Below are 18,473 nucleotides of genomic sequence, written 5' to 3' on the forward strand. Positions count from 1 at the left end.
ACCCTTCAGATCTCTACTTCTCAAAAAGCTACATTTATAAATCAAGAAGTGAACGAGTGAGGCTGAGGATGTACCACAGTGGTTGAGTCCTTGCCTAGCCTGTGTGAAAGGACAGAAAAAGCAAGTCTCCGTACACACATGGTCACCGACATACCAGGCCAGAGGAGGAACCCTCCGAACGCCTGGGCCAAGCCTTTCAGCCATAAGGTCTTCTCCACCAGGGCATCAAAGTCCATGGAAGGCTGGTTCTGAAGCAGAATAGCAACTGCCAGAGCCCAAGGGCTCAGAACCAGGTTTTCAATTTGTAGAAGCTGCATTTTGTAGGCAACTTCAGCGACAAAGGCATGCATGTCCTCGGACTGTTTCTGAGGGATGTATCTAAAAGGAAAGACATAGAACAGGTTATAGTTGTGCTGTCACAAGCATGGGGTGGGGCAGCTCAGAAGACTTCTGCATATGCCAACCACATTCACTCAGGCCACATGCAAGCAGCTTTCCCTCGCTTTACTGCAGTATCATCTGTCCGTATGTCTCCAGGGTATGGCCTTGACACATGACAACAAATATTATTTTCTGGCAGTATCACTTGTTAGGCAGGTACTCCATCACTTGAGCCACACATCTAACCTGAGAAATAATATTAGTTCCCAGTTCTAGGCAAAAAACTTCTGTTACTTTACAAATAGAATGTGTCACTTCTATAAAAACAGATGTCTCCCAGCAGAATGAATGACTGTCCTTCCAGAATCCCAGCACGTAGAACATGTGTCTGCTGTAGGCGATACTTGTCAAGAGTGACATCTGCACCAGACAAGCCATTGGCTGCCTGCAGCCCGGCCCCCTACACTCATCCTTGCCTGAGAGCATACTCACATGGAAGCCTGCACAGAGGCCCACACAGAGCTGGATGGAGCAGGGATCTTCAGGGGACCCACAAGCAGCCAGAGCAGGTGGCTTACAATGGAAACTACAGCTAACACAGTGCCTGTGCTAGAGCAGCTGGCCAGGCCAGCAAGCAAGCAATCTAAAGGCAGGCCTGTGGCAGCAAGAAATGACCTCTGCCTCTGATGGTGAAGGCAGCTGCTAGCGAGGCACCCTACTGCTGGGGAACTGCATCACAAGAGGCCTGGCTAGGCAGGTGGACTCTCTGCCTTATATCCCCAGGTGGACCTTCTAAATTAAGAAACCTCCAAGGCATATCTATGCCCTAATCCTGAAAGGGCTTAATGTGTTTTCCTGGAAAGGGACTCACACTAAGTACGAGTCTGCACTCCTTCCTAGGATCAGAAGTGTGCAGGGCCCAGGAAGCCACCCCCAGCAGTGCTCCAAGTCCTCCACATGCTTGCTAACTATGGGGCTACGTCTTCCCACTGTTAAGATGGCTCCACCAAAGGATGACCGCCATCTCACTAGGTATACCTGACATCCATATCTTGCAATTAATCTTTTCGTGGGCAAACACACATTCTTCTGTAACTGAAGGTGACAAAAATGAACTGATAATGGCTTCCCTCACATGAGCTAAGGTGAACCAAGACTCAGCCTGAGAGGCTGTCAACTCAACAGTCACAATTTGCACTTCTGGATTTTAATCCTCACTTCTTTGTTGGGCATTAAAACACAGGCGCTGCACCTTGGGACCAAGGTATACAGGCTCCGACTCATCCGCCCAGCTGCTAGAGATCGAAGTGACACAGGGTCTCCAAAGTACACATGGATGCTTCCAAAGTTCTCAGAGAGAATCCTTCTTGCTTTCAGCAACCCCTAATAGCACACCAAAGGGGAGAGAAAACAAAGAAGAGAACAGCTGCCAATGAGTCACTGTGTATGCCAGCACAGTCTCTACACTCAAAGAATATGAGACTTGACATCCTCACGTACACTTGTAGATTCTCTTGGCTTAGGAACTCCCAGAAGCTCATAGGCATAAAGACTTTCTTCCAGTATCTTATCATAACTGATGCTGATTGGGACAAGGTAGGTATCAAAAACTTCTCTCTTAAAAAATGGCTCCATCACAATGTTCAGGAGACCTGTAAACACAGGGAGAAATGTTCCATGATGCATTCTGCAGAGCAGAGCACACAGGACACACATAGGAAGGCACCAAAAGTGTACACCACAGGTTAACATCAGAAACAGAAAAGACTATCATGTTTTAAAAAAAAAAAAGGAACTACTGAATTTAGCAGTTAAGATGATATAGCATACTCACTCAAAGCCTTTGGGTTTGTGTTTTCTTTCTGTCTGTGACCTACCGAATTTAGGAGTCAAGGTCTTGGCAGAGCGGCTCCTTGTCCCTTCAAGAAAAAATTCAACTGGAGCGTATCCATTCTTTAAAAGAGAAAACGAGACACAGAACCCACTGCCTACCTGTAAAGTAGCAAGTGTTTTGTTTTTTTTTTGATACTGGGGATGGGACCAGGGCCTCGTGCAAGCTGGGCAGGCACTGTACCACCAAGCCATGTCCCAGGCTCTGACCCCTCCTCCCAAGCACCATCCTGGCCATCACAGCAACGCTTGAACAAGGCTGGCACACAGATTAAACACTGCTGAGGCTTGGAAATTTCCTGGGAGGAAGTAAGAGCTAAGTGGTCCACGGGGAAGGTAAGGGTTAAACAAGGAACGGAGCTTGGTGAATGTGCATTTACCCGCAGCATCGTCTTCACGTACTCAGAGAACACGGCCCAGTACAGCCTGTTGCCGCCAAAGGTGCGTCGCATGAAGAAGGCCCCTGACATCCTCAGCAGCTCCCCGACCACCTTCATCCCCAGGAAGTCTGCAGCAAGGCAAGGCAGCAGGGGGATTCACCTGTGATGCTGGGGCTTTCTCTGAAGACCTCAACTCAGACATTACTGAGGATTTCATGTAGCTGGGCTGACACCTACGATACTATTATACTTCCTAAAATTAAACCCACAGCATGTCTGATAGTAACTATGGAACAGAAGGGGCATGGCCCAATGCCTACTCTGTGCACCACAGTGTTTACAACCAGGCTGTCCAGAAACACAGGCAAGGGAAGGGCAATGTGAACTTGATGGCATACTGACAAGTGCCTCATGCTCTGGAGAGCTAGGCCAACTGCTCTCACCTCCCAATCTCCAGGTAAAAACAGAAACCTACTTTTAGTGGAACAGATTAAACAAAGCAAGTCTACAAAGACAGGCAGAGTTCTGCCAGCACTTCTAACAGCTTTTCTTTTCATTTTCCCTAATTTTCAGATAATGTCCTCTCATCTACTCAGATGAAAGTGCTTTACAAAGAGCTGGAGTCCCTGGCAGTTTCACCTTACTGTTCTCCCACATTCATTAATAAGGTGAGCACTCTGATCCTGGCTTTCTTATAGAGCTGATCATTTGTTTGCTTTAGCAAGCTGACATTTAGGAATAAAAACACGGATACAAATTTATATTGAAACATTGTTTATGATATAAAAATTCTAAAAATAAAGTTACCATATGATCCAGCAATCCCCCCCCCCACACACACATCCCTGAACTGGGGCTTAAAATCAAGGCCTCCAAGTACTCTTACCACTTGAGCCATGCCCCAGTTCTTTTTTTTTTTCAGAAAGGGTCTCATCAACTTTTGCCCAGGCCACCAGCCTCAGACAATGATCTTCCTACCTCTGCCTTCCATGTAGCTGGGATTACAGGTGAGAATTGCCATGCCTGGTGAACAGGTAAGTGTACTTCCATGTTCACAGCAGTTATTTGGATAGCAGAAGCAATCCAAGTGTCCAATGGATGAAAGGACAAACATAATGTGATATATCCATATATAGGAATAAAGGAACAAAGTCCTGGTATATGCTATAACATGGATGAGCTTTGAAGACATTATGCTATGTAAAACGACACAGTCACAAAACGACAAGTGTTGATGATCCCACTTACATCAAGTATCTAGAAAGGTCAAACCAGAGAGACAGTGGTCTGGTGGCTGCTGGGGGAGGCAGGGGAGGCTACAGCAGGAAGCTACCATTTAACGGGTAGTTCCAGCTTTACAGGCTGGAGCTCTGGAGAAGGTGGTGGTGGTGGCAGTGTGACAACATAGATATGCTTGATGCCATTAACTGTTCACTTAAATGTGGGCAAGTTGGCCAGTTTTATGCTGTGTATTTTACCACAATTACAAGTAGAAAAGTCAAATTTACAGCACTAAGACACCATCAAATTTAAAAAGCAAAAGGCTTTTTAATGGTAATGGGATGTGGGTAATTTAGTCTCATTTTTCAGACCTAGCCCAAAGAACCGTGTGCACACCTGCCTGTCCTGTCTGAACAGAAAAACACAGCACAAGACCAACAGCCACATGCAGGGACTGCAGGAAGGAGGGGCGGCTCCAACATCTCTTCATATACTTTGGTAAAGTAGAACCATTGCCATGCACATTTTAGTTTGTACAGTTAGAAAAAACAGAAAAGTAATACGGACCCATCCCTGCTGCTATGACTGGCACAGGTAAGTCATAGTTGTAGAGCAGAAAAGACAGCATCAGAAAGTCAATGTAACTCCGGTGACTCGGCAGCAGGACCACAGGCTGCTCCTGGATAGCACGTTGCAGCTTTGAAAAAATTGTTAGGTTTTGAATAATGTCAGTTGCCATATAATTAAAATCACAGCTCAAATCAGAAAACAAAAGAGCAAACCTACATACAGAGGAAGCACTGGTCATCTCTTCTCCTTCCCCATCACACGCACAAACTGAATTTGTTCTGACAAGGCCTGAGTACTGCTTCAGAGTTCGAGTTAAGTAGTTTCAGTCAAAGCAGAAGCATTAAAAATGATCAGAACAGTAATGACGCTGATCGCCATCCACGAGTGCATGCTACACACCATTGTTGTGCAGCATGGTTTTATAGCGTGTACCCATAAGTGAGACGTGAACCTCAGCTGTGCACCCAAATGTGAGGTAGAGCCAGGAGCAAACCCACTCCAGTCTCCTTAGAAAGCCAGCTGTTAACCACTGCCCTGTCCATGTGCTGGTCATACTAGAAAGAAAACAGCTTCTCTCAGGGAGATAAGCAAAAGATGCATAAATTATTAGGTCAAAGTGAGAGACCACACTGGACTCTGCAGGGAGAACTGGGGTTCTAATTGGGAGAGACACACCTGGGTTTCCAGATACACTTGTCAGGCCAACAACCTCAGGCAGTCATGGTATTAATGAAATCTAAATATAACTAACCACAGCAGGTCATTTGTGATCAGTTGAGACACAGCTTGCCAATATTCACTGGCACCAAACACTACACTGAATGTTCTTTGACAGGCCCAGAGAGAACAGTCATGGGAGAAAGATACACTTTGATAGGAAAGCACACGACTGAGTAGAAGTGTTCACAGGCACGAGAAAGGTGGCAAATGAGGCAACAGCTGTCAGAGAGAACAAAGGCATTAAAAACACAAATTAATAAACATGATGTTCATAGGACAGCTCTTCCTTACAGGAAAAAGAAATGTAATGAATGACAGGAGTGAGGAATTGACCACCAGGCAATCATTAGAACAGTGACTGATTCAGGCAAGAACTATTGGAGAAAGAATGTTGGAAACAGGTCACTAATGATTTTCAAAGTGCTGCTCCACAGGACACTCACTAATTACAGTGGGAAAGCGGTGACTTTACAGTGGAGAAGCCCGCTGACACCACCTTGACCAACAGATAAAAAGTCAACATTCCAAGTGATAAAACAGACATCACAAGCTCCTGACCCACAGAGGAGAAGGCAGCAGCCATTCCTGCCACAATGCACTGCCTGACTCCGTTGCTGAGACGACACTGTTCAAATCCAACTTGAGAGACTCAAAAAAGGACTGTCCTGCTATTTAAAAGTATCACAAAACACAAACAAGACCAAGGAGGGCTGGGAAGTGGCTCACGTGGTAGAGCACCTGCCTAGCAAGCAGAAAGCACTGAGCTCAAACCCCAGAGCCACAAAACAAATGAACAAACAAGGACTCACTCTAGATTAGAGTCTATGGAGCTAAGGAAGCTGGCGCCAACACACTATCTAGGATTTTCTTTTACTATATAGGACATGATAGGGAGAAGTGAGGTCTGTATTGCCAGTTTATCTTGGTAACTGTGCCCTAAGAGAATGTCCTTATTTATAGGAAAACACAGCAGAGCAGTAGGGAAAGGATAAAGGAAATGTTGGAGGAATCTGGGTGAAGCATACACAAATTTGTATCACTTTTGTGACCTTGTGACATTAAGAGCATTGGTGAGTCTTACTTCACTAAGTAACTGTCAAGTCTGCAGATGTGAAGGTAACAGGAAAAAAAACAAGCTGCAGAGAGGCACACCCCTTCTGCCCACACTGGATGCCTCACGACCCCACCTCAAGCATTTATTGCAGTGAGATGTCCTTGAGCTGACTAGTCACTAGGGCTCCAGAGACCGTGTTTAGCTGTCAGTACTTACTTTCTGAATGCCTTCTTCATTCACGCACACCTTCGAGAAAATCTGTTTAAATATTTTGCTCAGGGCAAAGGCGAAAAAACGAATGGCTCCCAGACGAAGTTTATGACTCATTTCCTCCAAGATCTCACAAGCTTCTTCCCTGAGGGCATCAACAGACTGAAGGGACTCCTTGGAAAGCTGAAAGAGAGAGCAGGGATAAGTTCTAAAGACAGAAACCAGGATCCTTCTATTCAAACCAGTGTGACAGTTCCAAATGGACAGTGCTGTGTAACTTAAAGACAGTGTGTGCTCTTCTTCATTTCACTTAACATATTCCATTTTTTAACACAGGAAAAGTAGATAAAGTGATTCATTTTTTTCTTTTATTCCTTCAGGCAGAGTCTAACTAGGTAGCCAAGGCTGGCCTTAAACTCAAAAGAATTTTTTTCTGGTATAGTAGAGTTTGAACTCAGGCCTCACACTTGCCAGGCAGGTGCCCTACCATGTGAGGCACTCTACCAGCCCTGGCCTTAAACTCAAGATCCTCCTGCCTCTGAGTGCTGAGGGCACAGGTTTGTGCCACCACATCTGGTGACAGTCTGATTCTATTTAGACATGTGGAAAGGATAGAAATTCAAAGAGAATCAGTTTTACATTGTAGATTTGAGAGTAAACAAAACACCCCCTCTTTTCCCTTTGCTTTGCTCTACCCTTGCACACAACTGTCTAAAGCAAGCTGATGTCTGTGGTCCAGAGTCCCAGTGTCCACAGCCCTCAAGTGCACTGCTGTGGTGCCTCACCTGCCTGCTCAACAGTATTACCAGGTAACACCCAAGGTGAAAACACAAGATTACAGGGAAATAACCAACTCACACTAGCTCAGATGTACAGGTCACGGTACAAAAGTCCCCGCTCTCAAAGGCTAGCAAGATTACGAATGTCACAGTGGAACTTTCTTCACTCACACGGCACACCACAGTGCTGTAATGAGAACAAATGCCTGCTGTGTGCTAGGCCCATCAAGGGCCTGAGGGTGAACCAATGACAGCTTCTGTTCTCAGGGAAGCTGAGCACCACTGATATGGCAAATGCCATCTATGCAACAGGAGGGCAAGATCAGAGATGGGGTGCTGAGCCCTGGTTTTTACATGTAGTCAAGACATTTATCTTTTTGTATTGATGTGAAGTTCATACAACATAAAATTAACCAGAACAATCGGTATATTTCGTTCACTCACAAACGTTGCACAATCCTCTCCACTATCTGCCTCTGTATCTTATCTTTTGGGGGCTAAATGCAACAGAGGCAAGCCTGGGATAAACTGTTTCCTCTCACCTGTGTTCTTTCACTTTACCCAGAGGTCATCTGAAATAGTGACCATGGTAAAGAAAGTTGTCATAATATGGTCAGACGAGAACCCATACTAAATCTAAATGAACTGAATAAAGAATGGAAGGAAGGGGGGAAGAAAAGACAGCAGCCAGAGAATAACTGAAAAGCAAATGAGGAGGGGATATCAGGTCAAGCAGAAGTGCTTTCCTAAGTTGAGAAAGGCTTGTACCTGTTTTGTTTTTATTTATCATTCCACTTTTTAAAAAATATGCTAAAATATACCCAGCATAAAATTTACAGTTTTAAGCATTTTTCAGCATACAGCTGGGTGGCACTAAATCCTCCCATACAGAGGAAGTCTCTTGAGAGTGTGGCTCAGGCCTGTGGGAGGCCCAAAGAGGCAGTGGCAAAGGGAGAGCACGGACACGTGGATGACCGTGGCCAGACGCCTGGGCTCCAAGGCTGGACTCAAGGCACACATGCTGCTGGGTGGGGTATGGACACACTGGGATAAGGACTGGGAAGCAAGGAAGGCAGCATCTACTATTTTCTCATCATCCCAAAGAAACCATATGTGATCATTTGCTAATGGCAAGTCTAACATGAATTTAGGGCAGCAACAAAGTTTGGTTGAGTTAGCGGTGGGGAGAAGGGATCACAAGCCCGTAAGGCCCTGACCCACTGGCTCTGCCCATCTTCTGGCATTTATATTTATATAAACAGAGGCAGTGACCCTAGACTACCTTTTCTCCTGGTCATCTGGAAGGCTGAGTGAGGCTCAGGAGAATTAAGGATGTGGTGAGATTGCTATTCAGACAATCCTAACAAATGCTGGATGGAAGAAAGGGAAGAAGGGCAGGACTAGACAAAGGAAAAGGGAAGGCTCAGGCACTGGTGGGAATGAAGGATTCTGGGAAATACCCATGATAGGGAGGACAGCTGGAAAACCTGGAACAGTGCGAGCCAGGCAGTGACAGGTGCTAAGCGCAGGAGGCAGGCAGGGTGGTGCTTGTCTATGCTGGAGCAACAGGGTGAAGAGTGGGGGCCACTCCTAAAATAGGGACCAGAGCCCAGGAAGAGAGTGCAGCACAGTGCAGGGGCCAGGAAACTATGAGCAAGATTCTGAGGTATTTGTGGGACTCACAGGCGGGGTGGCCAATGGGAGCAACACAATTGCATATAAAAATCTGAATTCTGAAAACCTAGCCAAGGCTAGAGAGATTGACTGGATATCATCAGACTACAGATGGAAGCCACAATGATGAGAATGGATAAAATGGGTTGGAGACCACAGTGGGGCAAGAGAGTTGAGACTCAATCCCAAGAAATGCTCAGGGGGCAGATGAAGACCTTTTGGAAGAGACCAACAGTAGACCTAAGAGGGGAGCTGTAATGGGAAACATCACAGAAGGCAAGGAAAGGAAGATCTTGAAAGAAAAGCAGTATCCAACAAGTGACACTGCAAGGGTCAGGTGAAGGTCAAAGGGCCCTACAGAAATCCACGATACCCTCCAGCAGACCAAGTTCTGCTATCTACCAAAAGCAAGACACAACTGGACAGGAGAATGCCATGCAGGTCTGCTCTTCTGAGAGGCCAGGAAGAGCAATGAGATCTGGAAGAAATAACACTGACAGGGAGGGCTTACTCCTCTTGGGGAAATGACTGCACAGGCTCAGGCCAGTGGAGAAGGCCAAAGGATGTGGAGGGTTGGACAGTCCAAAGCATGAGGAATGGGCAGCTTGCTCAAAAAGAATCGTCCACATCAAGACTGGAGGGAGTGGAGAAGCAGAGAATACCCAACCTCTTACTTTATATAACTGCGCTTTTCATTTGCCCAACAGATGTCTGTCCTTCTGAATCTGTCTTCCTGGCAACCTACCTAACACAGACTTAAAAGCAGTAGTCTCACCAGACATGGTGGCACATGCCTGTGATTCCAGTACTTGGGAGGAGATACCAGGAGGATTTTTGAGTTCAAAGCCAACCTGGACTACATAGCCAGACCCTGTCTGAAAGCAATGACAACAACAACAAAAAAAAATGGATGTATGGAACTCAAAGAGATCCAGTCTGAAACAAGAGATACCCTTTATCTATACTTTTATTATTATTATTATACATTATTATTTATTGGGAGAAGTTGAGGTCAGTATACTGAAGGTAATTAAAATTCTCAGGGCTGGCAAACTGGCTCAAGTGGCAGAGTGTCTGCCTAGCAAGCATGAGGGCCTGAGTTCAAACCTCAGTGCACAAAAAAAAAAATAAAATAAAATTCTTAAAACAAGTAAAACTGCTCAGTGGGCAGAAAAAGAATGAAAGGGCTAGACAAAAAAATCATGAAGAAAAGCAGAATTTTCAGAATCAGGAAAAGAAGCCCATAGAAGCATCTGAGGAAAAACCCAAGAAGATTCAGGGGTAAGGGGACAGAATGAGAATAAGTGCCTAGCCTTGAAAGAGGCCGATGTAGCCATCAAGTCATTCAGCCTCAGAAAGAGCAAACAGTAGACTGGAAGCCAACAAAAGACGAGGAAGTAAGGCTGCAAGTGCAGACAGCACAGCCAACTTCTCAGGAGAGAGGACAGGAGTGGTGATGAAGGCAATGGAATCAAAGGGATCTATTACACTGAAGAGTTGGATCCTGATGAAGAGCGCTACAAGGAGGAAAACACTGAAGACAAATGAGGGAAGTCAATGAAGCACATCCCTGAGGAAGAGGCAGAGAAGGGAAGAAGCTCAACAGAAAGGAGGAAGAGGGATGAACTGGGTGCAGCAGTGGGAGGGCTGCTCACAGCTCAGAGCATGTTCACATAATGGCTTCAGTTTTCTTGATAATGGAAGAACTCACTGCTGAGAGGTGCGGGGCAGGGCTGAAGGTTCTAGAAGAGGGCAGCTGCCAGAGTTGCCATTTTGGAGTGGGGCAGGTCACTGGGCAAACAAAGCACTACTGGACAATACAAAATGCCCAGTTATGCAGCACAGTTCTGAATCTGTAAGGATTCCAAACTATATGGTTACGGGATCTCTCAGCAGCCCAGCCAGAATCACTGTGGTCAGCAGTGACACTGGCCTGAATCCGATCTTTTACATAGCTCACACTTCACTGGCTGTGCATTACAATTACTTGAGGAGCTTTGAAAATGGAACAAAGAGAGAGAGAAAGACAGAGAGAAGGACAGAGAGAGATGCAGGAGTCCTATCCGACCAGCTAAATCACGATCTCTGGACGGGACAAGGCATTTTTTTCATTCACAATTCAACAAATTGCCTCTGTGTGCTAGGCTGGGAATACACCAGAGGAAAGGCAGCAAAAATTCTTGACTTTGCGCAGTTTAGGTGCCACATAACAACATTTGTGAGTTGTCCCTTGAGATTATAACAGAGCTGAACAATTCCTGTCACCTAGTGCCATTATGGCTGTCACGACATCCCAGCACTCACATCTGTGGTGATGCTGGTGTGCACACTTCCTGCACTGCCAGACAGTATATGTGTATATAAATATATACACATATATATATATATATATACACACACACACATATATATATATATATATATATCATGCACAGTATGAAACGCTTCGGTTACTGGCTTATGTATATACTATACTATACTACGCTTTTTACTACTAGAGTGGACCCCTACTTACTTTTTTTAAAAAAGTTACTTTAAAGCCATATGCATGGGGTTGGGGTGTAGCTCAGTGGTAGAAAGCTTGCCTAACATATGCGAGGCCTTGGGATCATCCCAAGTACAGCAAAAGAACAAAAACAAAACAAGCAGTATGCTGTTTTGCTGGAAAACTCTCACATACCTCATGTTTAATTGGGTGTCTGGAATGCACTGTTCTCTCTTGTGCTTGATTTGATCTCAAGTTGCTTTGTTCATCACAGGTCTATGAGCAAAAGACTGTATGTACACAGCCTAGGTGGAGAGGGGCTATATTATCTAGGTTCATGTAAGTGCACTGCATGATGTTCCCGCATCAATGAACTGCCTAACAAGGCATCTCTCAGATGTAACCCTGCCTTTAAGCAATACATAACTATAGTTCACTTCTTTTTTTGCAGTGCTGGGGGGTGGAACTCGGGGCCTGCACTTGAGCCACTCCACCAGTCCTTTTTTGTAAAGGGTTTTTCAAGACAGAGTCTCACAAACTATTTGCCTGGGCTGGCTTCGAACTGTGATCTTCCTGAGTAGCTAGGATTACAGGCATAAGCCACTGCCACCCGGTTCACAGGTAACTCTCTGCAGAGAGTTATGAAAGAGCCAGAGGTGAGAACCACTGGCTATGAGCTTTAACTGATGAGGAAACTTGACTTCACTTATGAAAGAGGCCCAACCAGAGAAAACCAATAGCTTCTCCACGACACTTAAGGCCAATCAAAGCAAAGGGATTGAGAGCACAGGCCAAGACCTAAAGCTAAAGGCAAATCAGAGGGTAGAGATAAGAGAATTTTCCCAAGGCCATATAGGGAATTAAATGCCAGTTCAAAGCACAGGAGCAGCTGGGCACCCGGTGGCTCATGCCTATAATCCTAGCTACTCAGGAGGGAGAGAGCTGGAGGATTGTGGTTCAAAGCTAGACTGGGCGAACACTTCAAAAGACCCTATCCTGAAAATACTCAACACAAAAAACAGGGCTGGAAGAGTGGCTCAAGTGGTATAATGCCTGCCTAGCAAGCATGAGGCCCTGAATTCAAATCCCAGTACTGCAAAAAAAAAAAAAAAAAAGTTACAAAATCAAAGTCTCTACAGGTAAGCCTCAGGGTGTGGGAGCTAAACTGAGAACCAGAAACTGTCCTTCCTGTTCACCATCATAAGCCAGGGCAGATTCCAAGAGGCTGGAGAAGCAGAGCAAGCATGGTTTAACATGATGTCCGTCTGAGGCAGTCTCCCATCTCCGCTATGGACAGGAGGAATAAGTGAGGCAGGGACCATCTGTTCTGCCCAAGGTGAGGCTGAGCATGATGCAGGGTGTCAAGCAAGAACACCGTGCTTCTAAATGTGTCCTCTCTCCCTACAAAAACACAACTAGCTATATGTGTGCCTCCCTTAAAGACATTTACAGACAACCAAAAACAAAGCCAAAGGAGAGGGAGCATAAATATTTCTTAGAGGAACTTTGAGGAAAGAGAGTATGTTCTCTTCTGACCAGAAAGCAGTGGGGTCTTGGAGTAGGAGGCCATGACTAATACAAGTTAGGCCCACATTCCAGCACTGCCATAGCTGTGAATGTGAGGAGCCAGGAGATGGAGCACCAGGCTAGCAACAGCTGCAAAGGCATTAGTTCATCACCTGGGGACCTATAGCTACATGAGCACCTATGCACTCAGATACCAAGGGCTGCATCAGGAAGCTCTACTCCTGTCTGTAGAACACCTTCCTTAAACTAGGCTGCTCTGGGGTTAGACACTCAGTGGTTAAGTGCTAGCTAGCTGCACAAGACCCTCCCACATCTGTTTCCTAAGTTCCCATCTCAGTGAATGTCTCGAACATCCTAAATTCTTCTTGCCATAGACCCAGCCTGTCACTAAATATGGCCACTCCATGTCAAGGCTCTGAAGCCTACCCACTTCTGTTCCCACGACCACTCCCAAGTCCAAGCACCTAGACAGCACACAGGGGCTCCTGAGGGAACATCCCAAGGAGACTTCCCACCTTTGGATTCAGCACGGTCCTCCTGAACATTGACTATGCCACAACCATCTCGGGAATTTTCAGTGGCTTTGTCCCTCTCCTGCTCCCCCTTCAGGCTCACTGCTCTCTGCTGCCCTTTGATCTGCTTTCAGTGAACACTTGCAGCACTGGGAAAACGTTCCAGACCTTAAAACAAGCTGGTGGTTTTCAAACTTTGCTACACTTTGGAATCAACTGGCTTCTTGAAAACTACTGATGCAACCCTTACCCCCAACGCAGTCACTTAACTGACATGGGTGGAGACCTAGGCCCAGGGATTTTAAAAAGTTCCTCCTGAAATTATAATGGGGAGCTTTAAAACCATAGGAATAAGCTAGGGTTTCACCCAGGAAACCCCAAGCCATCTTTCAGTCCTCACTAAAATAGTATCATTTTGCTGGCTCCCTACACCAGATTCATTAGTGTCCCTGAATCTTGGGCTCCCCTACCACATCTTAGACTGTATTTCATTTTACAACTGTCATTGTATCATGGTCAGCCCTCCAGTGTCTAGCAGAGAAGCTACCACACATTATAAGTACCACAGGATTTGTGCCAAATAGCTAAATCTAAAAGGAACATTAGAGATTACAAAAAAATTCAGAGAAACAAGACAAGGAGCTTGTTATATATGTATTCTGGCTGTGGCTAAAGGAGTCACTCACCTGATTAATGACATAATGAATCTCTTCAGAATTAAGAACTCTATCCTTAATATCAGTTGGCTTGCAAGGAATAATTCCCTTATAGACAGGAGGTGTGTAGCATTTCATTGCAAATTTCAAGTCACTGACGTGCCTCCTCTCCTCCAAGATGTCTTCAAACTCATCCCACTTTTTCAGCTCTTTCTGTGGATAACGTAAATGAAAGAAAGTACTGAGCAGGCACTGTGAAATAAGGGCAGGTTAGGATGACATTGGTAAGGTTTCCCTTTGTCCATGACACATGAACAGCTGAGTGTTCCAATTGTAATTCTCATACACTAAAAAAAAGAAAAAAAAAAGAATGTAATAATTATGAGGTTCAGTAAGTTGATGCTGAATTATCACCACATTTTATCACCATTACATTTCTGGCTGGTATCTTTGTACAGAATTCTTTTAGGAAACTTAACAAAAATAGAGATGAGACATTAAGTGCTACAGTAATCCCATCAACTTTATAAAGTTTTACCTACCACACTGACAAACTTATTTCTTCTGACTCTGCTTAGCTTTAAGAATGATATCAGGCCAGGTGATGGCTACTTGGTAGGCTGAGATCAGAAGGATCACAGTTAAGGCCAGGGCAAATAGTTTGAGAGGCCACATCTCCAAAATAACCAGAGCAAAATGGACTAGAGATGTGTCTCTAGCAGTAGAGTGCCCGCTTTGTAAGTGTGAAGCCCTGAGTTAAATCACATCTCACACAAAAAAATTAAAACACACATTAGAAACCCAAACTATGTCAAACAAATTGACACCCGCTAGGTGCAGAGAAGAGGAAAAGTCACTCAAGAAGAAAGCCCTCCCACAGAGCAGCCTGTGCTGCAGTGACCACGTTCTGGCCTGCTCTGTAGCCCACTCAGTGCAGATTCTTCCCAGCAGCCCCACTGCTCTTCAGAGGGCTGCCCATGAGGCTTGGTTCACTTATTCTTTCTTCATATCAGTGCACATCAACTGTACAATGTACAGTAAGGGGTTCACGGTGATATTTCCATACATTCATGGAACTTTGATTATATTTATACTTATATCAAAGTATAATCAATATACTTTGATTATATTTATCCTCTCCATTACTCTCTTATCCCCCCCTTTTTATCTTTCTTGCAATTTCCTTAAAAATGGGTTTCATTATTACCTTTTGATACATGCCTACAAGGTATTTTGATTATATTCTTGCTACTTTGGATTGCTAATTTAAAAAAATGTTTTTTCTGATCATTAATTAACAGTAGTAGTAATAATAGTAATAATAGCTACCATGTATAGCTGCTTATTAAGTGTTGGGACTATTCTAAGAGCTCCACTGGTGGAGTGGCTCAAGTGGCAGAGTGCCTGCCTAGCAAGTATGAGGCCCTGAGTTCAAACTCTGGTACTATCAAAAGAAAAAAATTACAAATTAAAAAAAAAAGAGCTCAAAACACTGGAGACAATCCTCACGACAAACCTGCTGGTAGTTACTACTAGCCCCGTTACAAGAGAACCAAAGGCAGAGGTGAGCAGCTCCCCAGAACAGAAGGTCCCAGATCCTAAGGGCAAATAGGACCAAAACGTGGGCTGGGGCTTAGACTTTTTCTAACCAATTCCTATACTGCTCACCATGCCTAAGTAAGGACATTTTGGAAAGAATGAAACATGTAAGCAAATATAAATTACAATGTTAAACCCCAGGAAAAACTATACAGCTATTTTCTTCTTTCTTTCCTTTTTTTTTTTTGAGACAGGGTTTCCCTAATGTAGCCCAGGCTGGCCACAAACTCACCATCCTTCTGCTCCAGCCTCCTAAGTGCTGGGATTACACCACCAAGCCTGGCCCAGGAATAACTACTCTTTTTTTTTTTTCTTTAATTTTTTATTAGGATATATTCAGTGTACTGAATAACTAACTCAACGTAGTAATTACCTTATTCTTTTTCTATTCATAACTACAGAAACACATGCTTTTGTTCAAAATATGGGCCATACAAATATAGTTTTACCTCGTCTTTTCAGCTGTATTCCTATATTTAATATTATTTTAAAGCCTTTAGTTGCTACACAACCATGTTCCCTTTTTTTCAAAGTGACACAAAGTGCTCATTATAAACATCTGGAAAACACAGCAAGTGCAAAGGAAAACAAAACCATCTGCAATCCCACATCCAGAGAACATTCTAAGGAGCGCTTTTTTTAGGCATATGGACACTTTCCCCTATCACACAGACACTGAGACTTGCAACCTAACTCTTTCACTTACTGTCATCAACCTCCCTCTGTGTCATCTGACTTTCTTCCATTATTTTTAAAGTTTTCGACTTTAATGCTGGACATCTGGATCACTCCTCACTCCTTGCTGTTATACAGAAATGCACAAACATTCTAAATGTTTCCTGTCAGCATGATCCTTCAATCCTGGCCTCTTTCTAGTCTTCACCTCCCAGACTCTACCGTGTGACACCATTTCCTGACTCTCTCCTTCCTTCCCTCTACTTCTAACTGTCCTGAAACTTCGCTGCTTTAGTTGCTAATGCATGACTTTCATCACAGCAGAAAAACCCTGGAGGAGGTTTTCCTGTCCCAACTACAAGCATGTCTTCTTTTCTTCCACTTCCCTCTTCCCTCCACACTACTGGGTACCTCACCTGCCAAGGGTCCAAGAAGCTATCTATAATGCTTCCAAATGGACCTGCTCTCCTTCCACACAGCTCCCACGCGCTCACCGCTGCCAACACTTCACATTTGGCCTTTCCAAAGCCCAACACACTTCTCTGCCTGGTGCTACAACCCAATTATTTTCCTGAAACCGCCATCATCCTTCAGCATCATCCCAGATGCCTCCTGCCTCACCCTCTCCACCTGTCTTGAACCTGTCTATTCAGACCTGCAGGCCCTGCCTCACCCGGCTCCTAGCAGCCTGGGCTCTATCACAGTAGCCTCCTCGCTGGCATGCTTGCCAACCATTGTGCTCTTGTCAAAGCACAGGTTGGTCCTTGCTTATTAAAACACTTGAACAACTTCCACCTCCTTCAAATAAAAACTAAGCCACTTCCAGAGCAGGGCAAGGCCGGCCATGGCCGGCCTCTCCTCCCCACAGCAGACACCATCCACTCATCTTCCATTCTGCGCTGTTCATGCTGCACCTCTCCAGCCTCCTTCCTTGCTGGCATGAATCCCCCTGGGCCTGCAGGCATCTGCCCTCTTGTCCCTGCTCGTGCATTACTCCTCCAAGAAGGGGAGCCAAGTTCCCCACAAAATTATTCACATCGGCCTCACCAGGACTGCTCTGCCCGCTACTCACACCTATCACAGTATGCATCCCATGCACTGGATGTAACTGTCTGCTCATCAGACCACGAGGACAGGACAGGCCCTTTCCTCTTTATCTAATAACGTGACCATGTTTCTGGAATTTTGGTGTAAAGTTACAGTCATCAAGACGTCACACACTCTTGTTTGAAGCTGGAGAACCTTCCCACACTTCATGTTTCTCATTAATATATACTTATATCAGCTCACACTTGGACTCAACAAATTGTCCATTATATAATGTAAAGGCTAAAAGGGATCTTAGGAACTTCCCATCTAGTGATCTTGGCCGTGGGAGGACAGGTCAGAATCAGTAGGGAATATCGAGGGGTGATGTCCAGGACACACAAGAACCCAAAGGGAGAGTGGCAGACACATGTTCTTAAGAAGTCTCCCCGAATATGATCATCGACAAACCAACTGTGATCTTTTTCATGCAGGGCCAAGCCCACACCTCTTAGCTCAAGACCCTCGGCGCTTCGTGGTCTCCCCTCCACCCCGATAATCTCACTATTCAAAGACCTGCAGTTCCCTAAACAAGTTATACTAATTCACGCTCCTATGTCTCCGTGCAAGTTGCTTCGCTGAGAAGAGCACTGAAGCTCAAGTATTCGAGCTTGGTCTGTGGTTTGTGCCGGAGATACAGTGGCGACCATGATGGACACAGCATCCTTTATGAGTTAACAATGCCTGGTGGTACCAGCTACTGAGAAAAGGCCATTTACAAAGGCCTTTTCCACTGTCCATCTGCCAGACACGCAGCCATCACCATAGTTTGCGTTCCCTCTTTTCAGCACAACATTCTGGCCTCCCCTTGACCTAGACTAAGCTGGCCATCTTCCCCCAAATCCTTGCTCAATCACTGGGTTTTCAAGACCCATATCTAAAATACTTTATTAAACTCAAAATTTGATGCTTTACACACAAGATTGCAACTTCTTGTCCAGGTAGGTCTTACACATTTTTTGTACCTACTACTGCTAGAAGGAACTCAGTTGTAGAATTAAAAAAATGAACAGCTGAACACAGCTATCTTCTGAATCCTGTTGGTGACAGCTTT

At 44.9% G+C, this 18,473-nt stretch overlaps 1 protein-coding gene across 2 annotated transcripts in view; it reads right to left on the reverse strand.

The window, feature by feature from the left end:
• Positions 1-18,473, reverse strand: part of Gnpat (glyceronephosphate O-acyltransferase) — a 29,203-nt gene that overhangs the window by 6,403 nt on the left and 4,327 nt on the right. For both annotated transcript variants that reach the window (XM_074056879.1, XM_074056880.1), the window contains exons 2-9: positions 14,090-14,272; positions 6,433-6,609; positions 4,440-4,569; positions 2,652-2,779; positions 2,259-2,334; positions 1,882-2,033; positions 1,634-1,764; positions 155-378 (exon numbers count right to left, since the gene is read on the reverse strand). In XM_074056879.1, the coding sequence (XP_073912980.1) occupies positions 155-378; positions 1,634-1,764; positions 1,882-2,033; positions 2,259-2,334; positions 2,652-2,779; positions 4,440-4,569; positions 6,433-6,609; positions 14,090-14,272 (1,201 nt within the window). The remainder of the gene's footprint in view (positions 1-154; positions 379-1,633; positions 1,765-1,881; positions 2,034-2,258; positions 2,335-2,651; positions 2,780-4,439; positions 4,570-6,432; positions 6,610-14,089; positions 14,273-18,473) is intronic.

Source organism: Castor canadensis, chromosome 15 (assembly GCF_047511655.1).
Source record: "Castor canadensis chromosome 15, mCasCan1.hap1v2, whole genome shotgun sequence".
In the NCBI taxonomy this organism is placed as follows: domain Eukaryota; kingdom Metazoa; phylum Chordata; class Mammalia; order Rodentia; family Castoridae; genus Castor; species Castor canadensis.